We start from the raw sequence: 21,645 nt of genomic DNA, 5'->3' as shown, positions 1-21,645 counted from the left end.
TCTGTTCTCGCGCTTATTTTAAAGCCTGTCAAATTTTGCCTCAATTTGCAACTTCCAACTCTCATTAACATCTAAAATTGTTTTGTTTCTGGTGATCCGAGGAGAGATTCTATGATCTCACTTCCTAGTTCTGTATGAATGGTATAAAGTGTTGTTTGATCAGGTACTTAAAGTTATCATTTGAGTTTTCTAATCTATCTGGTATGTGCGATCTGGTAGGCTGCCAGTTGTACAGTGAATGCGAGGTATTTGCTTGTCATATATATCACCCTAACATAGTTTGAGGAAGAATTACTGCTCGTTTTTTTAAATAATTATTCTATACAAGCATGCCATGTTTTTTGCACAAAGATTGCTGCAACGTCAGAAATCCACCATGTGTGTCATGTTGTATAATTTCTTGTAATTGTTTCCAGAACTACTCATGTTTCAGCAGCAGTTTAGTAAATAGACTGTTTTTCCACACTGCAGAGCTACGAAATGATCAGAAGATTAAGACAGAAAAAATAGACCAAAATATTCAAGTTCTGCATTCAGCTAGGCTTGCATCTACAACACCTTCTGTCAAAGACTCAGGTATATGAGATGACATTGCTGGATCAGTAAATCTTTTCAGCACCCGTTATGTGTTTTTGACATGGTTATTGGTTTTTGTCGCTTTAGTCATGCTTGTTAGAACTCGAATGTGATGAAAACTATAGTTCACATTATGCTCAGATACATCCTCATTCAGCAAATGAGGCAAATTTACCCCCACTCTCTCGACAGGCAGGAAGTGTGAGGGACAGTTGTATTTGCAATAGTAAAACCTTTCCTTATGAAAGCTGGTTCTCAGAGAATATTATTAAGGCTTAATATCGGCTTGGTTATGAAGAGCTAGATATCCAGCATTTGGGGAATATATTTGTAGCCTAAAGTTTAGTTACATTATGTATATTATCTCTTATGTTGGAACCTTGAACTTTTACGTTCTTATACTGCCTCTCTTTTAATCAGACCCATCTTATGCAAATTTCCATGATGAAGAATGGGGAATTCCAGTACATGATGACAAGTAAGTTGCCAGATTGTTTTTCAGTGTTTGTTGTGGAGCTTTGGCCGAACTCACTTGGCCTTCCATTTAGCAAAAGACATATATTCAGGTACTCGTGTTGATAATTTCCTTGCTTTGACAGTGTAGTTTTACTTATTCTCCAAAAGACATGTAGTTCTTCTCTCTTCTGCTCTAGACTAATCTACTCTTCAGTATAACGAATCTTCTCTTTAACAAAAATATTTCTTGGTGCAGAGAAGTATTTGCAGATTTTGATCCTATAGCAGTGGCAAAATTGAATGAAGAGAAGACTTTAGCACCTCGAAATACAGCATGCTCACTGTTTTCATAGCTTTAACTGCGAGCAGTCATTGAAAATGCTTGTCAAGTGTCGAAGATATATCCTTTGCTCTTTATTCAGTTAACTTCTGTAAATACCTACCTGGACTATATTTGCATGTGCAATGGCTATTAAAACTGTTATAGAATCAAAGACATCTAGCTGTTAAAGTATTTCATTAGTTATTGCAACTAAATTTGTGCAGGTTTTGCTTGTGTCGGATTTGGGTCATTTGACAAGTATATCTGGAGCTTATGAACCACAAGCCTATAGTTGGCAGATTCCGGTATCCTCAAGTTCAGTAAAAACCTAGTTCGGAGAGGTTTCCAGGGCGTGGGACCCACTATTGTCTGTTCCTTCATGAACAAATGACCATCTTATTAGCTGCTTCAGATTTCATGACTGTGTGGCAGTTGCTGAAGGAAAACAGAAGGATCTAAATGAAGATAATAATACTGAGGCAGCAAAAACCAATGAAGCCATTGAAGCAGAGATGTGTAGATCGACCGATGACCTGAGTTTCTCATTGGTGGGATCGAGTCATTGTGCATTTTAATGAGACAATTCAGAGCTTACTTGTAACATCTGGTTATCATCTAAGCTCACACAGATTTAGTAGCAGAACTGGTTATACAAAGATGAGGTCGATTCCTGTGCATCATAGATTCTTATAGCCCGTTTGGCCAAGCTGCAAAAATCAGCTTATTTTGAGAAGTGCTTTTCTCAAAAGTACTTTTGGTGAGAAGCAGTTTGTGTTTGGCTAATTAGTTTGAAAAGCACTTCTGAGCAGCAATTAGTGTTTGGCCAAGCTTTAAAAAACTGTTTCTAAGTGTATTTTTCTCAAAAGTGCTTCTCAAAAAAGTGCTTTTGGAGAGAAACTGCTTTTTTCTGCTTCTCCAAAACTGCTTCTGTTTCTCCTCAAAAGCACTTTTTTTCCTTCCAGAAGCTTGGCCAAACACCTCAAATTGAGGCCAAAAGTGCTTTTGGCCCAAAAAAAGCACTTTTGGCCAAAAATAAGCTTGGCCAAACAGGCTATTAGTTTTGTAGATTATTATAACTAGATGAAAATTGAGTTAAGTGGTGGCAACTTTTGTTGTGTACAGTCTGTAGTGTTATTATAAGAATGGTCGTCAATTATCACCTTCACCACAATCTTTCAAAGTTCCTTCGATACTTCACTTGTTATTGTTCATGTCTGTCACTCAGTGATTCATGTTCTTCTGATGTGACACCTAAAACTGGTATATTCTTGATTCTCTCATTTAGAAGATCCAGATTTTGATTTTAAAATTTGCATTTGATTTTGATGTTTTCGTGTGGAGCTGAGGGTCTACCGAAAATAACTTTTTTAATTTACACAAGGTAGGAGTAAAGTTTGAGTACACTCTACCCTCCCAGATCTCAACTGTGGGAACACACTGGGTACATTGTCCGTAGACAGATAATTGAAGAGTAGAGAAGTACTCAAATCTTTCTATAACTTGAAACCACATTAGAATTTAAGGTCCAAGAACTGACACATTGGAGCTCAATCTGAAAGGATTATTGTTAAATTTGACAAGATTAAGTGAACTAGTGTGATCATTTGGAAGCTTCCTTTTAGGTAGATGCATTTTTCATGCATTTACATTGCATGATCACACTTTATGTGATATCATACATGACATTATTAAAGTCATTTCCCTTCTATAAAGAGCAAGAGTTTTGTTCATTTGTAAACACCTCTCACTTGCCTTCTTATCTCCTAAGGCATTTGAGTCTTTTTTCTCTCTTGTAGTATTTCACTTGTATTTTTGAAGTGAAATAAAGTTTGAGTTGATTGTGTCCGAGGACTAAGCAGAAAATCAAATGTAGCCGAATCTCATAAACTCCTGGTGTTCTTTTTTATTGTCTCATTTACTATTTATTAGCTATCTTTAGATATAGTAGTTGTGATTTAATCACTCTTTATATATTCGGCTTTCGCAACAATTGGTATCAGAGCCAAGGTTCTATTTGAGTATGCTCTGTGGTTGCAACATAGTTTGAACTTCCACATCAGTAAAGAAATTACTTTAGTATTCTGTAGTATCAATAAATAAATAGTATCTGTAGCAAATATGGGAGAAAAGAAAAATGAAGAGTCCACATCGGGTGTCAATAATATGTCATTGGCATCTTCGTTTATGACAAGAATTATGTCTAATGCGAAATTTATAGTTGAAATTTTTGACAGGTCAGGACATTTCGGGATGTGACAAGCTGAGGTTCTTGATGTCCCTTTTCAACAAGGGCTAGATATTGCCATAGAAGAAAAGAAATTAGACAATATAGGAGAGGAAGATTGGAAGATTATCAACCGTGTTGCTTGTGGTACTTGCAAGAGAATAAAAGTATCCATACACAAGAAACTTCTGCAAGTAAATCGTAGAATGCATTGTAGGATAAATTCTTGAAGAAAAAGAGTCAAAATAAACTTTATATTAAAAAAGATTGTTACGCTTCACTTATGTTCCTAGTACTACAATGAATGATCATATCACCAGCTTTAATAAGTTGGCAACAGATTTGCAGAACATGGACGTGAATTTTAATGATGGAGATATGGACTTACTGTTATTAAGTTCACTTCCCGATGAGTACGAACACCTCGAAACTACTCTACTTCATGGGACTGATGAAGTATCTCTCAAAGAAGTTTGTTCTGCCTTGTACAACTATGAACAAAGAAAGATAGAAAAACAAAAGAGTGGAGAAGGAGAAGCACTGGTCGTGAGAGGTCGTTTTCAAAATCATATGATAACGAAGATAGGAAGATCCAAGTAAAGATCCAGACTAAGCAAAGATGAATGCTCCTTTTTGCCGAGAAAGGGGGCACTGGAAGAAAGACTGCCCAAAATTGAAAAACAAGGCCAAACCTAACAATGGGAAGGCTGCCATGGATTCAAATGTAGTTGATTGTGACGACTCTGATTTATCATTAGTTACAATAGAGCCATTCAAATCATCTGACATATGGCTGATGGACTCAGCTTGCAGTTATCATATGTGTCCCAACTGGGACTGGTTCATTGATTTTCAAGAAAGAGAATGTGGAGTTATTTACACCGCAAATAACAATCATCTTACCTCATCTGGTATTGGTTCAATCCAATTAAGAAACCATGATGGATTGATCAGATTATTAATAGATGTTCGATACGTACCGGATTTAAAGAAAAAAATCTCATTTCTGTGGGAGCCCTCAAGTCAAAGGGGTTCAGAGTCATTGTAGAAAATGGGGTCATGAGAATATGCTCTGGTATACTGGTGATAATGAAGAAAATTCGGAGAACAATAACATGTACCATTATCACATTAGTACAGTTATTGAGATAGTGACAGTGACATCCAGTAATGACAAGGAGGCAAAAGCGCCCAAGCTAGGGCACATGCGCTTGTGACATGCTGGAGGAAAATCCTTGAAAATTTTATCAGATCAAGGATTGTTAAAAGGAGTAAAGACTTACAATTTGGAGTTTTGTGAGCAAACAGACAAAGGTTAAATTTGGAACATCTATCCATAATACTAAAAGTATTTTGGATTATGTTCACTCTGATATTTGGGGTGCTTCCAAAACACCTTCACTAGGTGGGAAACACTATTTTGTAACATTTATTGATGACTTATCCCGGAGAGTGTGAGTGTATGCAATGAGAACCAATGATGAGGTGTTGGGAATTTTTCTCAAATAGAAGGCGATGATAGAGTCTCAAACAGGCAGAAAGATAAAGTGTCTTTGCACAGACAACAGTGGAGAATATAAATATAATATTTTCAATAAGATTTGTGAAGATGATGGCATTATGAGATATTTAACTATCAGAAATACGCCACAACAGAATGAAATGGTCTGACGTATGAACCAGACTTTGCTGAAGAAGGTTCTGTGTATGTTGTCCAATACTGGCTTGGGCAGAGAATTTTTGGCCGAGGCAATAACATATGCATTCCACCTCATTAATCGTTTACCATCTGCCGTTATTGGTGGCAAGACACCACTTGAAAAATGGTATGGAAAACCTGTTGAAGATTATAGTTTTTGGCATGTATTTGGCTCAATTGCATACTATCATGTGAAAGAGTCAAAATTGGATCCAAGAGCAAAGAAAGCTATATTTATGGGGATTATTTCTGAAGTCAAGGGATATTGCTTATGGCATCCAGAGAAGGAAAAAATTATATTCAACAGAGATGTTACCTTTGATGAATCTGCCATAACAGATTAGGTGACAATTGAAGATGTCAAACAAATTGATGGTGCTTCAAAGGAGGTAGAATTCGAGGAAAAATTAAATTTTCCAACACAGGGAGAAAACGAGGAAACAACAGAAGATTTTCCTCTAGAAGAAGAGCCAGTGGAAAGGGACATTCCAACTCAGGAACCTCAACAACAACTTGAATCAATAGCAACCAGCAAGCCAAAAAAAACAATATAGAAACCTGCTCGTCTCATAGAGATGGTGGCTTATGCAGCCTCAATTGTAGCTGGTGGTGTTCCTACCTCTTATAGAGACGCAATCCAAAGTTCAGAAGAAAATAAGTAGAGGATTTCCATGAATGAAGAAATGCAGTCCCTTCATCATAATCGTACATGGAAATTGGCCAATCTCCCGAATGGCAAGAAAGCAATTTGGTGCAAATGGGTATTTGCAAAGAAAGAAGGTTTCCTAACCAAGAAGATATTTGCTACAAAGCAAGATTGGTGGCCAAAGGATATGCTCAAAAGGAGGAAATTGATTCTAATGTGGTGTTTTTTCCCGTCATGAAACACTCTTCCATTAGAGTTTTGTTGGCTTTGGTAGCACAGTTGAATTTGGAACTAGTTTAGTTAGATGTAAAAACTGCATTTTTACATTGAGACTTAGAAGAGAAAATTTATATGACTCAGCCAGAAGGATTCAAAGTTGTTGGAAAGGAAAATATGGTGTGCAAACTTACAAAATCATTGTACGGATTGAAACAATCTTCTAGATTTGACAAGTTTATGTTGCGACAGAAGTACACAAGAAGCAAATACGATCATTGTGTGTATCTGCCCAGCTTGAGGACGGGTCCTTCATATATCTTTTCTTATACATTGATGATATGTTGCTAGCTACCAAAAGTCAAGAGAAAATTGAGAAGATGATGATTCAACTAAGAGAGATAGACATTCAAAGAAACTTTTTCTATCTCAGAAAGAATAGAGAGTAATTGATAGATTTGGCATGAATGAGAATATGAAGTCGGTTAGCACTCTGCTTGCTCCTCACTTTAAGCTTAGTGCTGCTACATCGCCGAAGAATTAAGTTGAACGAGAGTATATGTCAAGAGTACCATATGCGAATGTCGTTGGTAGCTTGATGTATGAAATGGTTTGCACAAGAACTGATATTTCACATACTATCAAAGTTGTAAGCAGGTATATGCATGATCTAAGAAAGGAGCAATGACAAGCTGTGAAATGGATTCTACGGTATATTCGTAATACTATAGATGTTGAATTGATTTTTGAGCAGGAAGATAGTCAGTATCTAGTTGGATATTGTGATTCGGATTATGCGGGTGATTTGGACAAGCATAGATCAACTACTACTTATGTTTTTACTTTTGCAAATGCACTAGATAGTTGGAAGTCTACTTTGCAGTCAACGGTTATTTTGTCTACTACTAAGGCAGCGTACATAGTAATTACGGAGGCTATAAGGCAATTTGGCTTCAAAGATTGCTTAGAGAGCTTGGTATTGGTCAAGAAAGCATCACACTATTTTGTGATAATCAAAGTGCTATCCAATTAGCAAAAAACCAAGTTTATCATGCAAGGACGAAGCACATTGATGTTCGATATCACTTTGTACGAGATATTATAGAAGAGGGTGGAGTCATAGTTCAAAAAATTCGGACTACAGACAATCCTGCCGATATGCTAACAAAAATAGTGACTACGATCAAGTTTCAACATTGTTTGAACTTGATCAACATTGTTGAACTTTGAAAATTGAAGTTGAAGACACAATCAAAATTTATCAGTGAGAGAAAATTGAAACAATGGAATCTTGCCAAGGTGGAGATTTGTTAAATTTGACAAGATTAATATGAACTAATGTGAACATTTGGAAGCCTCTTTTAGGAGAACATTGGTAGATGCATTTTTCATGCATTTACATTGCATGATCATACTTTATGTGATGTCATGCATGATATTATTAAAGCCATTTCCTTTTTATTTTATTTGTAAACACCTCTCACTTGCCTTCTTATCTCCTAAGGCATTTGAGTGATCTTCTTTTTCTCTTATAGTATTTCACTTGTATTTTTGGAGTGAGATAAAGTTTGAGTTGATTGTGTCCGAAGACTAGGCAAAAAATTAAATTTTGCCGAACCTCGTAAACTCCTAGTTTTCTTTTTTATTGTCTCATTTACTATTTATTAGCTACCTTTAGATATACAATCAGACATCTCTATAATTGCATCCTTATATAACATCATTTCACTATAAAAGCTAAATTTTTCCGAAATCAAATTTCATGTTCTGTTATAATATATGTTTCTATAACAACAATTCGCTATAACATCCAAAAATATCTGGAACAAACAAGATTGTTATAGAAAAATTTGACTGTAATAATTGTGATTTGATCCCTCTCTATATATTGTCTTCCGCAATAATTATTAGGTTTTTAGGGTTGCATAGTTGATGTTTCAGGAGTATTTCTCACTAAAAAAACAGTGTCTCTTGGCACTTTTCAACAGAAGAACAAAAAAGGTCAACCTAACGAATTTCAAAATTTGCTTATTTGTTTTGGAATGTAGAAAATACATTACGTTAACTAATATTGAATGCATTTCTTTCATTCAATTAGTTAATGACTACGGATATAGAAATAGTGCTAAATCTAGAACTTTTAAGTTCTAAAGTTGACTTTTGAATAATCACTTACGTGTATGCTGAGGGAGAATTGCGATTAGCAATTTGTTAGCTACTCTGCAATTTTATTGATCTATTTATTTTTAGTAAAAATTGGAAAAGTGTGGTCCTCTCTTTTAGGAATTTAGTTCTATAAGCGTCCGACATTTAACAAAAACACTAGTCATAATGTGTTCAAGTTATTTGATTTCCTGTCGATTGGGCTGAACCATCAGTTTTTGTCAAAATGTTCACACCTATTTAATTCAATCATCTTACTTCCATCGAGATCGAGGGGCGAACCTATGTAGAAGCGAGGAGTAGTATGCCATCCGATCATTTTGGGAGAATTTCATGTAAAAAAATATATAAATTAAAGAGTGCCCAAAGTCACAATGTGGCTATAGGTGCTGTCACAAGAGTGATTTATGTTTTCGAATTTCGCCCGAGGTTCATCACTGTGCGGCAGTCAAGCCTAGCCTTGACTTTCAACCTTCCAACACTTAAATTATTTTTAAGGACGTTTTTGGACTTAGAATGATTTAGGCAGCAAAGTAAAATAAAGTAAAGGCACACACAAATTTACAGAAAACTCTTCTCAACTCGTATTAATATGTGAATACACGATCACAAAGAAGCCAACCCTATGGCCAAGAACAAAGAACTCCCTAGTTCCCTGCCCCAAAACGAATTTCCCACCCTTAGAAATTCCACTTAGACGTTTTTGGTTAACATTTATGCACATATTTATAGTGCAGGCTACCCACTTACACTTGGCAGCTTATAAGACAATCAGTTGACAAGCCCCAACTGATGGGCAAACATGATAGACATGCTACAAAAACGTGCCTCCACTTTAGCCCCACGACTAGTCATGCTTTGGATGTGGTTGTAACTGCCAACTACCCTGTCATGTGCCCATCACACTTTTTATAACCGCTGCATGTGCACTGCATGTGTTTATTTTGCCCAGCTGTTGCGCGCCCAAGACTGGCATTGCGCCCAACCTTGCCCTTTGATACTGCTCTGCCCCAATGTCATGGCCATAACTTGCCGTCCATTGACTTAGCCGCACACGCCCATTGCCACAACTGCCACCTTATATCAAGTCGCCCTCAGCTTGATCAAATCTGTCCATGTCAATGTCATTGCTTGTCTTGCCTTGCTTTGCCATGTTTTGGCCCCTTCTTTGACATGGCTTTGCCTTGCCATTGTATACCAACTCGCACATCCATGTGAAATGTGCCTTGTCTCTGTCAAGGTGCATTTGTCAACCCACCGTAGTGCACCATGATAAGTTGCCCGTCATGATGTTGCCCCATTTTTTCAGGTTATGTGCCAAAGGTCATCATGAAAATTATTGTCACAACCCACATCTGCCGAGGAACTTTGTTAAGGGGCTAACAGGCGCCATGGTCAAAGTGCTCCCTGCCGGGCCCAAGATCCGGATTGACCCTCATTTCACTTGTAATAATGCAAAGCCATTTTCGTGTTTCCTCTTTCCAAATAGTTTTCTTTTCTTACCTTTTTCTTAATTTTTTTTATCTTCACTACAAAAAACAGCATTTAATGATGGATTTTAGCGACAAATTTAGTTCCCTTGCTAATTAGCGACGGTTTGGGGTTTGGCTACGGAATAGTAATTTCGTTGCAAAAAAAGCCAAAAAATAGTTAGTATATAATATAGCAACGAATTAGCCACGAAATCCAAAATTTGTCACTAATTTTTGGCGCCCTCAATTTAGATACGGATTTAGCAACAAAAACTGAGCACCTAATCATACGGATTTACCCTAAGGCACAAATTGGTAAAACATCAGTCTTTCTTCTAACATAGTAGAAACGCGCTGGGAGCAAAATTAGGCGGCTGGGAGCAAAATCAGTAGAAGACACACCTCGAGGGCAAGAACAAGAGCAAAAATCAGTAGCCAACGTGAATCTAAGGTTTGTAGATGGCTTTAATTTGTTTCTTCTTCTGTTTCTTATGCTTTGTATGTTACCTGTGAGAAGATACTCATGTCTAATAGAGTATCTGAGTAAATTTATGACGTCCCAGCTCAATTTGATATGGGAGTAGACCAAATCTGCCTTACCTATATATTTAGGGTTTTGTATGTTACGAATTTAGACAGTGTATTATCCATCCGCTCCTCTATTTTTCAATAAATGCGGATTCTATTTTTTGTTTATCTTTTCAGTTCTTTCTATAGGATCCTTCATGTGCTTAATCCGTTCTTGTTTTGCCACATCAATTTTATTGTCTAATGAAGCTGTTAATGTATGAGAAAAATAACAAGGTGATTTAGCTAGTCCCTTTGTGTCCTTACGTTCAAGAATGTATTTTTTGCTACATCTTTTCAGACACATTATTCCCATTTCGAGTAATCAAATAGATTATCTGTCTGTCGTGGTTTAATATGTTGCATACCTTGGGAATGTTGTTATTGTTGCTGCCATTCTGCTGCTACTTATTGGTGTGAAGGTGAATAATAGGGCATTAGCAGGTTAGATCAGTTGAGCTTTGAGAGAGGGGTTAGGATAGATTTGGACAGTAAGGGACAGGATTCTGATTCTGTTCAGCAGAAGGCAAAAAAAGAATCAGTCATCTGCTTTTCTACATGGTGCGAAACTTCAGATTTATAGTATCAACCATAAAGGACACAATTTAGAGTGAGATGTAGTTTCTTTTATTAGTAATAATTTTCGGGAAAGTTGTTTTTTGTTAGTTACTAGCATGTGCAGTTTAATTAATCTTCTCCTTTGGTAGTTTAATTAATCTTCTCCTGCTTATCTTCTTAGAACATTCTTATTATCTTACTCGTAGAAAAAAGAAGTTTGATTATCCTGTTTTGTTTCTATATTACATAGGAATATGGATAATTTAGAGCGTGCTTGGATGTACGAGAGGTTGGATGGCCGAGGGGGTATTAATTCTAATTTTGTAACTGGCGTGGATAGCTTTCTCCTGTTTGCACGTTCTCAGCAAAATCGCATGAGTGGTGAGAATGTTCGATTTCCATGTAAAAAATGTTGCAACATTATATACATGGACGTTGAAACAGTTAGATTGCACCTTTTTAAGTTTGGATTTGTTGAAAACTATTCTGTTTGGAAGTATCAAGGGGAAAAAGATGTGACTGGTGTGACGTCTTCTAGCAGTGATCTACATGGTGGTGTTCAACCCGCATTAGGATATGACAATCCATACCGACAAATGGTTTTAGATGCAGCTGGAGTGCTGGACCCAACTTTGGCCAGGGTTCTAGTTGGCAATCTTATAGTAATACTGAATTTGAGTCGTCTCATCATTTTGAGCCTTCAATGAAGGAAGAGGCTAATCCTTCAATGGAGATTGAAGGATGAGCCTAATCCTGAGTCTCAAAGGTTTTATTATTTGCTAAAGGTCGCTGATACATAATTGTATCCTGGTTCTTCCTTCTCTCAACTCGCAGTAGTTTCTAGGATGTTAAACACTAAAATGGAGAACACTTTATCACAGAGGGGATATGACCAAATGATGCAATTGATGAAAGAGGCTTTACCCGAAGATAACATAATGCTTGAAAGTTATTATCAAACCAAGAAGCTAGTGCATAGCTTGGGTTTGCCGGTTGAAAAGATTGATTGTTTGTAATTCAGGATGTATGTTGTATTAGGGTGACGATGAAGACCTCATATCTTGCAAGTTTTGTGGCTATGAGAGGTTTAAACGTCGCGTTAGTTCTCGTAAGAGGAAATTTGTCCCTTATAAAAGGATGTATTATTTTCCATCAGACTCTGAGGCTTGGAAGCACTTCAATGAAACTCATTCATTGTTTGCTGTTGAACCAAGGAATGTGAGGCTGAGATTATGTACTAATGGTTTCCAACCATTTGGCCAATCAGGAAGAAAATACTCTTCGTGGCCAGTGATTGTCACTCCATGCAACTTACCTCCTTGGATATGTATGAAAGAGGCGTACATGTTCTTAACTGTCATTGTTCCAGGGCCAACCAATCCTAAACAAAAAATTGATATTTTTCTACAACCTCTAATAAAAGAATTGACCTTGTTATGGGAGGAAGGTGTGGAAGCATTTGACATCTCAAAAAAGCAAAACTTTCAATTAAGGGCGGCTTTGATGTGGACAATCAGTGACTTTCCAGCATATTCTGTGTTATCAGGATGGAGTACTGCTGGCAAGTTAGCATGTCCTTATTGTATGGAGGAAGCACAATCTTTTAGATTACGTCATGGTGGGAAAAAACTTGGTTTGATAGTCATAGAATGTTCCTCGACCAACACCATCTATTTAGGAAAGATCGTAAAAACTTTCTTAAAGGTCAGACTGTCAAAAGGCTACCACCAGCACTTAGAACGGGAGAGGAAATTTTGAACCAAATTAGTGAGTTAGGGCTAAGGAAAGTAACAGTGGAAGATGCACAAGCAGTTAATTCGAGAATATGTAAATCTTGTGGATGAAAAAAGCGAAGCATCTTTTGGGATTTGCCTTATTGGAGTTCTAACATGATTCGGCATAATCTTGACATCATGCATATTGAAGAGAATGTCTTTGATAATGTATTTAACACAGTTCTTAATGTTAAAGACAAAACCAAAGACAATCCGAAAGCACGTCTGGATATGATAACCTATTGCGATAGACCTCAGTTGGCAAATGATGCTAGTGGAAAATATCCCAAAGCTGCATATACAATAGACAATGAAGCAAAAGATATCTTATTCAATTGGGTGAAAAGTTTGAAGTTTCCAGATGGGTATGTTTCAAATTTGGGTCGATGTCCAGAGACGAACAAGTCTAGGTTATTTGGCATGAAAAGTCATGATTGCCATGTGTTCATGCAACGATTAATGCCTATTGCCTTTCGTGAACTACTTCCTAATAATGTGTGGCAGACACTTACAGAATTGAACTTATTTTTTAAAGATTTTACTTAGACCACTCTACGAGTGACTGACATGGAGAGATTAGCAATAGACATCCCACAGATCTTGTGTAAGTTGGAACATATATTTCCACTGGGGTTCTTTAACTCAACGGAACATTTGCCCGTGCACCTGCCATATGAAGCAAGAATTGCTGGACGTGTACAATATCGATGAATGTATCCTTTTGAGAGGTAAATTTAAAACTTCTATGTCATAATAGTGACAAGTATGCTACACATGGCTTTTTAATTTAATGGTCCATTCATTTATCTATTTAGGTACCTTAGAACTTTGAAAAAATTATTGGGAATAAAGCTAGTGTTGAGGGATCTATTTGTGAAGCATACTTGATGACAGAGTCAACACAATTATTTTCTCATTGTTTTGAACCTCATGTCATTACACGTAATCATAATGTGGACCGGAATGATGATGGTGGTGTTGTGGAAGATCATAAAGGAAATTTATCAATATTTACATATCCAGGTCGGCTATCGGAGAAGCAAAAAAGAGGAGTTTATCCTTGGAAGAAATCAAGGCTGCCCAAACTTACATTCTACTAAATTGTAAAGAGGTTGAGCCATTTGTAAGGTAACATTTGAAAGTTATACTTGCTTAATATAACAAATATTCATATATCAGAAGCACTAATTTTAATTTGTTGCAATGAAGTATGTACGTGGAAAGTTTACAAGAAGAATATCCGAATCTATCTCAGGATCAAATAGATGAGAATCTCGAAACATATTTCTCTATATGGTTCAAGCAATATGTAAGCCTCCAACAATAATTTACTTTTATACAATAATATACATAAATTGACTTGTTAAATTTAACTAAGTCTCACAATTTTTTAAATAGGTCCAAAGCAACCATATTGAGAATGCATTCTTGCGTAGCCTTGCTCATGAACCATTGACAAGCGCGATATGTCATTCAGTGTATTTTGTTAATGGATATAAATTTCACGCAAAAAGTCATGGTACCGCAAGATCAACAATGAACAATGGAATTTGTATATCGGATCCAAATGTTGGTGACTACTATGGTCGGATACAAGAGATTATACAAGTAGAATACCGTGAAGAACATTTAAAGAATATTGTATTATTCAAGTGTGAATGATTTGACCCAACGATGAATGTTGGTGTTAAAAAGCATAATCAATACAAATTGGTGGATGTTAATCATTGTCGTCGATATAAAAAGTATGAACCTTTTATTCTTGCGATGCAAGCAACTCAAGTGTGTTATGTTCCTTATCCTAGCAAGAGAAAGGATAAGGAGGATTAGTTAGCTGTATTGAAAGTTAAACCTCGACATGTTGTTGAATTACCCGATGAGGAAGTGATAGCAATTTTAGATGCGAATCTCCCCGTCCAAGTTGAAGATCATGTGATAGATATGAACATTGTCGTTGATGAAAATATACTCTTACATTATCCAAATGGGGATTTAATTGAAATGGATGAGCACGTTGATGATGAATTATTGCTAGATCATCATGAAACCAAAGAAGAAGAAGAAGAGTATGAAACGGAAGATACAGAGGATGATGAGGAAGATTTCGTAGAAGAAATAGATAGTGACTAGTGTGTTAATTAAAAATATGTTGATGTATCTTACTGTATTTTATTTGTTGTAATCTAAGCTGAATGCTATGTGTTTTGTTTGTTGTAATCTAAGTTGAATGCTATCTGTAAGAATATATCTATATTTATTGCTTTTCTTTGATGTCTAACTTCTCACTCATTTCCCTAAATTTATCACTTACTATAAAATTGAAAAATCTAGCAGTAATTTTGGCCCAATTCTTGACTTATACCAATGTTTTCTGTTTGCAGGGACTTAATTCTTGACTTATACCAATTTATGACTCTAATTTTCTTAGATGTAATTTTTTTGTAGATATGACTCGAGGGAGAGGCAGAGATAGCATAGCTCGTGGAGGCAAGTCCTCAGTTAGGGGTAGGGGTAATTCTGCTATTCGTGCAAATATGCCTTATGTTCCCATTCCCATAATTAGTCCTCAACAAGGTGGTACGAGTTCTTTAGTTGGATAGAATCACATAAATCAAGTACAAACTTTAGCTCCTAGCAGTACGACACCCGTTCAAACTTCAGGTCATGTTAGTACCCCAACTATCCATTTTGAATCATCTCCTAATACACCTGATCAGAGTAACCCAATAGGTGAGGGCATATCTACTCAAAGCAACACAATTGGCGAAGGTGAGTGCACCAGTAGTCGCGGGCAACAGACACTTGTTACTTGCTCCTACAGGATTAGTTCATGTTTTTACTATTATTTTTTATATAGAAATTTTGATTTATGATACCCCTTCAACTATTGTCTTCAAATTTTTTCAGGTTAGAACCTAGTGGATTATGCTCGACGAAAATATTTAAATCTTTCAAGCATGAACTTGATCTCAATGGAATCAATTAGAAAAGTGTCTCTGACGAGATAAAAAACTTTTATTGGGGAGAATTCAAGGTATAACTTCTCATTATATAATGAATTTAGGAAGTGTATTAACTCTTATAAATAAGATATTAATGTTATTACTTTATAAAATTATTTCAGAAGAAATTCTATTGGGACTCTTCCATTGATAGTGCAGTGAGGAGCCAATGGGAGAATAAGGCATCAATAAGGTACAAAGATTTCATTTCCAAAATGAAAACTAAAAAAATTAGGCCAAGAGGTGTTCCAGTAGAAGTGTGGGAAAGTTGGGATCAACTTTGGAAAGATCCCAAGTGTGTTGAAAAGTCAGAAATAAATGTAAATAATCGTCGTGGCGGTAGGGGTGGAGTCTCCACCGGGACTCACACAGGCGGCTCTATCTCCATTGGGGAGTATCGCAAGAGACTTGTAAGTATATCGCAACCTTAGCTTTATTGCAACTCTGAACTTAAAATTTCTTCTTGTTGGTGTTAAAAATTGCTTATAGTAACCTTAGCTTTCATATCGTCCAAAAGGAATCAAAATGTACCAAGGTTTTGCCAGTGAAAAATGTTCCCTTTGATAGTTGTTATAGTTGGCACTGTCAGACGAACAACAATAAAAGAAGAAAATGATTTTACATTGAAAATGATTCATCAGTTGTAGTTTTGCTCTTGCATTTCTGGGTTCTAGGTAAGGTTGTAGTTGAACTCCTACCTTGCTGTTTCCTCCTGCTTGTATTTAGCTGTTTTGGACTTGTGTCTCGCTGATCCAGGTACTGATTTCAGTATCAGATGATGTACTGTCATGTGATTGTTCTAGCATTAAAATCTGCCTCAATTTGTTCATCTATATGAAGTGAATTCATAAGTAATTGTCTGTATTGTTTGGACATTGTTCAAGTTCCCTGGATTTTGAATCTGACATGAGAAACAGGGAATTAAATCTGTTCAAAAGCCAGAAAAGATACTTAGTCTGTGCAAATTAAAAATGAAGTGAAGTTTGCTTCCTAAAACCTATGATCGAGTGACATTTAAACATGCTACAACTACACATGCTTCTTAATTTGTCTGGAATTTGGACTGTCCAATTTGTGTTGCGAAAAATAGTTACACTGCAAAACTATCTTGCTGAGAGAATCTAAGGCATACTTGGGCAGTAATTTGTCTGTAATTCGATCAATCAATCAGCTAGTCCTCAGTCCTCACCCACAAACTAGACTGTCGCTTTTATGAATCCTCTATGCGCACTCGCACATACACACACCACCACTAAAATAACAACTACAACAATAGCATGTGTGTATGTATATATACACATATGTTCCATCTGAAGAATTTTTTATTTTAGTTCAGGGTTCCTCGTCTCCCTTTTCTTTTAGAATTAAGAAAGGGGCAGGTTGTGGAGGTACAGATTTTTTTTATTAAATCAAAAGCAGAGGACTATTTTCCTTTAAGGCTTCAACATTGTGATTATTAAGACATGTTAATTATTAATCCTTAGGTGAAGTTGTGGCTATACTAACACATATGGTATTGCTTAAAGAGTTTAATCTAGTTTCATTTTGGAAATTTTAATGCTTTGATGAAGTCATCAATATATTGTTAAGAATGTTGTGTTTCTTTCAGCTGTTATTTTAGGCAGGAACAGATACTATGGCACTTTGAGCCAAGACCTAGAATTCTTTTGCATACAGTAATGTCTTAAAGGAGGTTAATACCAGAAGCCTTATAATACTTACTTTCTTGATAAGTGCCTTCCAATACTTATCTTTTTATGAGAAGATTGTTAGTTTAATGTAGCAGAGCAGTGTTAGTGACTTCTCTGCATTTTTCTAAAAAAAAACTGTATGTTCGTCATTATCCCTTTACTGTGCGGGTGAAATGACTCAAATGCTGTTCTAAAGCTTTTAATTTAGGTATTTATAGACTATTGCCTTTTTCTATATGCGGGAGACGGTGCTTACCTCGTCTCTCAATTGAAACCGCAGTACCTATCATCAGATGTTAATATCTAGGACCTTGGGTGTACAGACAGGTTTTTGCTTTCAACGTATGCAGAACAATGGTATTGTTGTTGTGCATTCTCTTTAATGATCTCAATCAGATATTCGTAGTACATATGGAGTCCGGACTAAGCAATAAAAATAGGTGTCTTATATTTTAAAGTCATAATCATCTCAATGTTTATCAATAGTAAACAAGAATTAGTCATTTGATTTTCCATTTGAAGCTCGTCTTAACTTTTCTAGTGCAGATTGGTGAGTTTGAAGCATGTGGATGAGGAAAGGTTGTTTCTTGTTAAATGGTTTAGACCAAAATGTTGGAAGTTTATCTATATACAAACTGCAAAGGCAATAATAAAACAAAGAGTAATATTCTTACCTGTTTAGCCAAGTTGTCATGTCTCTGATCCTCTGAATGCTCCTCCTATTCCGCTTTTGTCTGGAGTCCGGACTAAGCAATAAAAATAGGTGTCTTATATTTTAAAGTCATAATCATCTCAATGTTTATCAATAGTAAACAAGAATTAGTCATCACTGCGGAATGTGAGGCTATAGAGTAATTGTTCAGTTCAGTATCTGTTTCATGTTCCTTAAACACATGGCTGGGGTTAAGATATACATTAGTTGTACTCATGACGGATAAACAATATCTTAAACCCCATGACGGACAGCTTTATTGTTTCATGAAACAGTATCTGTTTCATGTTCCTTAAACACATGGCTGGGGTTTAAGATATGTTGGACTTTAAGCCATTGGGATTTAAAGTAGAAGAAGTGTGAATTGGAAATGGAGGGAAATGAAATGGAGGGAAAATGAAAAATTTGAATAAGTGAACTTTTGTCTTGCACTTTGTCCCTCATTTGTGAGGGACAACCACATTTGTGTGCTTATATATAGAATCACTTCTTAAAGCTTTTAAAAGGAGTTGAAGAGAATAAACCCTCGCGCCGCCGTCGTCGTCGCTCGCTCGGCTTTGGATTTGGATTTGTCAAATGATCGATAAGATTATTTTTTGGACAAAATTTATTTAATTATTTAATAATTAATTAAATGCCAAGTCACTACTGAAAATACGCCAGAATCTTGCTGAAGATTCAGAGAGCCTATTTGACCGCGGTTATGCTGCGGTCGCGGTAGAACCACGGCAGGCAGCGTATTCTTCTGAAAAGGCACTTTTTCCAGACACCTCTTCTGATAATTGCCTATAAATTCTGAGGCAAGGCTCCATTTTCTATACACGAAAAAACACTCCAGAACTTCTTTCTTTCTGAATACACTGCATCCTAATCGCAGTCTCTCTCTCTCAAATTCGTAAGTGTGATTTTGCTCCGTTCTTTGAGTTCGTTGGTATCCTGCAGTTTGTATTGCCACTGTTGCAGGAAGGTTTATTGCGTTTTATCCTGGGAGGATTTAATCCATTACCTTGGCAACTTGTGAGGGGGTTAAAATTCCTTAAGGACACACAAGAAAATTGTGGACTCGGAATATTTCTGATTCTTTATTGTTTTCTATATTTCTTTATTCTTCTAACAGTTTTGTTTTCTGATTTTTGTTTTAACACAGTAACGCTCAGAAGCTTAAGGAATTTTTCAATTACTAACGTTTCTGTGTTGATTATTAAACTGTTTTTTATATACTCTGTTGGAGACTAAAGCCTTGTTGCTTTCTACTCCTATAATTGTTTCTGTCCGGTTTAAAGTACATAAAAAAACTTTGCCGGAATAATAAACGTACGAGTTTGAAGTATATAAAAACTTCACCATTGTTACGTGTTGTATGTTTGGTTTGGTATTCAGTTTGAAGATATCAAAACTTCACTGATTTAACAAGTTCTGTATTGTTTTCAACTTTACAGAAATATGAAGAATGAAAACCAAACTAATGGAAGTATTGCGGGAACGGGTGCTACTGTTATGAGTGTTGCTGCCTCGTCAAGCCGTTCTACTCCTGCTCATGCTATGGCACCGGCAGAAAAACCCGGAAAGTTTTCCGATATTGACTTCAAACGCTGGCAAATGAAGATGCTCTTCTATCTTACTACGTTGAGTTTGCAACGTTTCATCAAGGAGGATCCTCCGGTCATGGCTGAAAATACTCCGGATGATGAACGACTTGTTGTAACTGAAGCATGGAAACATTCTGATTTCTTGTGCAAAAACTACATATTGAGTTGTTTGGAAGATGGCTTGTACAATGTCTATAGTGTCATGGAAACTTCAAAAGCGTTATGGAATGCGCTTGAGAAGAAGTACAAGACTGAGGATGCCGGACTTAAGAAGTTCGTGGCTGCAAGGTTTTTGGATTTCAAGATGATTGACACTAGGTCGGTCATAACTCAAGTCCAAGAATTATAAGTCATTGTGCATGACCTCCTTGCTGAAGGTCTGACCCGAATCAATAATTTTATTAATAAGATTTATCTTATTATTAATTATGAATTTGTTATTGAAGGTATGGTCATAAATGAGGCCTTTCAAGTCGCTGCTTTCATTGAGAAGTTACCTCCGTTGTGGAAGGATTTTAAGAACTATCTTAAACACAAGCGGAAGGAGATGACACTAGAAGACTTGATTGTTCGTTTGAGGATAGAAGAAGACAACAAAAATGCTGAAAAGAAGTCACGTGGAAACTCGACAATAATGGGGCAAACGTTGTTGAGGAGGCGCCACAAAATAAGAAGAGGAAGAAGGCTTCTGGACCAAAGAATTACCCAAGCAAGAAAAAGTTCAAGGGTAATTGCCACAACTGTGGAAAATCTGGGCATAAGGCCGTGGATTGTCGTGCGCCAAAGAATGATAAGAAGAAAAAGAATCAAGCTAACATGGTTGAAGATGAAATGGAGGACTTATGTGCCATGTTGTCTGAATGCAACTTGGTAGGAAATCCAAAAGAATGGTGGATAGATTCTGGAGCCACCCGCCATGTTTGTGCTAACAAGGAGTTATTTTCTTCTTATGCCCCCGCAGGACCCGACGAGACAATCTTCATGGGAAATTCATCTACGGCCAAAATTGAAGGAGTTGGCAAGATTGCGTTGAAGATGACGTCGGGAAAAATAGTGACTCTAAACCAAGTCCTCCATGTTCCAGAAATTCGCAAGAATCTTGTGTCTACCTCACTTCTTGTCAAGAATGGATTCAAATGTATTTTTGTTTCTAATAGTGTTGTACTTAGTAAGAACGATGTATATGTAGGAAAAGGTTACCTAAATGAGGGCCTTTTTAAGCTAAATGTAATAGCAGTTCCTATCAATAAAGTGAATGTTTCTTCTTACTTACTTGAGTCAAACACTTTATGGCATTCGCGTTTAGGTCACGTAAACTTCAAAACATTGCGGAAGATGATAAATCTAGAAGTATTGCCAAAATTTGATTGCATTAATTCCAAATGTCAAATATGTGTGGAATCAAAGTATGCTAAGCATCCTTATAAGTCCGTTGAAAGGAATTCAAGTCCTTTAGACTTAATTCACACAGATATTTGCGACATGAAGTCAACACCATCTCGCGGTGGGAAAAAGTATTTTATTACTTTTATTGACGATAGCACGAGATACTGCTATGTTTATTTACTTAATAGTAAAGATGAGGCAATTAATGCTTTCAAGCAATACAAGAGTGAAGTTGAAACGCAACTAAACAAAAAGATCAAAATGATAAGAAGTGATAGGGGTGGCGAATATGAATCTCCTTTTGAAGAAATTTGTTTGGAAAATGGCATTATTCACCAAACAACTGCCCCTTACTCTCCACAATCTAATGGAATTGCGGAGAGGAAGAATCGAACGTTGAAGGAGATGATGAATGCATTGCTAATAAGTTCTGGCTTACCACAGAACTTGTGGGGGGAAGCTATACTTACAGCTAACCGGATAATCAACCGTGTACCTCATAGTAAAACACAGTCCATTCCTTATGAAAAGTGGAAAGGAAGGAAGCCTAGCTTGAAATACTTCAAAGTGTGGGGGTGTTTAGCTAAGGTA

General features: G+C 36.5%; 1 protein-coding gene across 1 annotated transcript; it reads left to right on the top strand.

The window, feature by feature from the left end:
- Nucleotides 1-5,252: 5,252 nt before the first annotated feature.
- LOC138890365 (uncharacterized mitochondrial protein AtMg00710-like) lies at nucleotides 5,253-5,621 on the top strand. Its single transcript, XM_070173746.1, has one exon. It carries the CDS (start codon nucleotides 5,253-5,255, stop codon nucleotides 5,619-5,621), a length of 369 nt encoding a protein of 122 aa, XP_070029847.1.
- Nucleotides 5,622-21,645: the final 16,024 nt, after the last annotated feature.

Source organism: Nicotiana sylvestris, chromosome 4 (assembly GCF_000393655.2).
Source record: "Nicotiana sylvestris chromosome 4, ASM39365v2, whole genome shotgun sequence".
Lineage (NCBI taxonomy): Eukaryota > Viridiplantae > Streptophyta > Magnoliopsida > Solanales > Solanaceae > Nicotiana > Nicotiana sylvestris.
This window is presented reverse-complemented; position numbering and strand designations above follow the sequence as displayed.

Coding starts and splice junctions, on each gene's coding strand:
- LOC138890365 (XM_070173746.1), top strand. CDS start 5,253: ATGAACCAGACTTTGCTGAAGAAGGTTCTGTGTATGTTGTCCAATACT.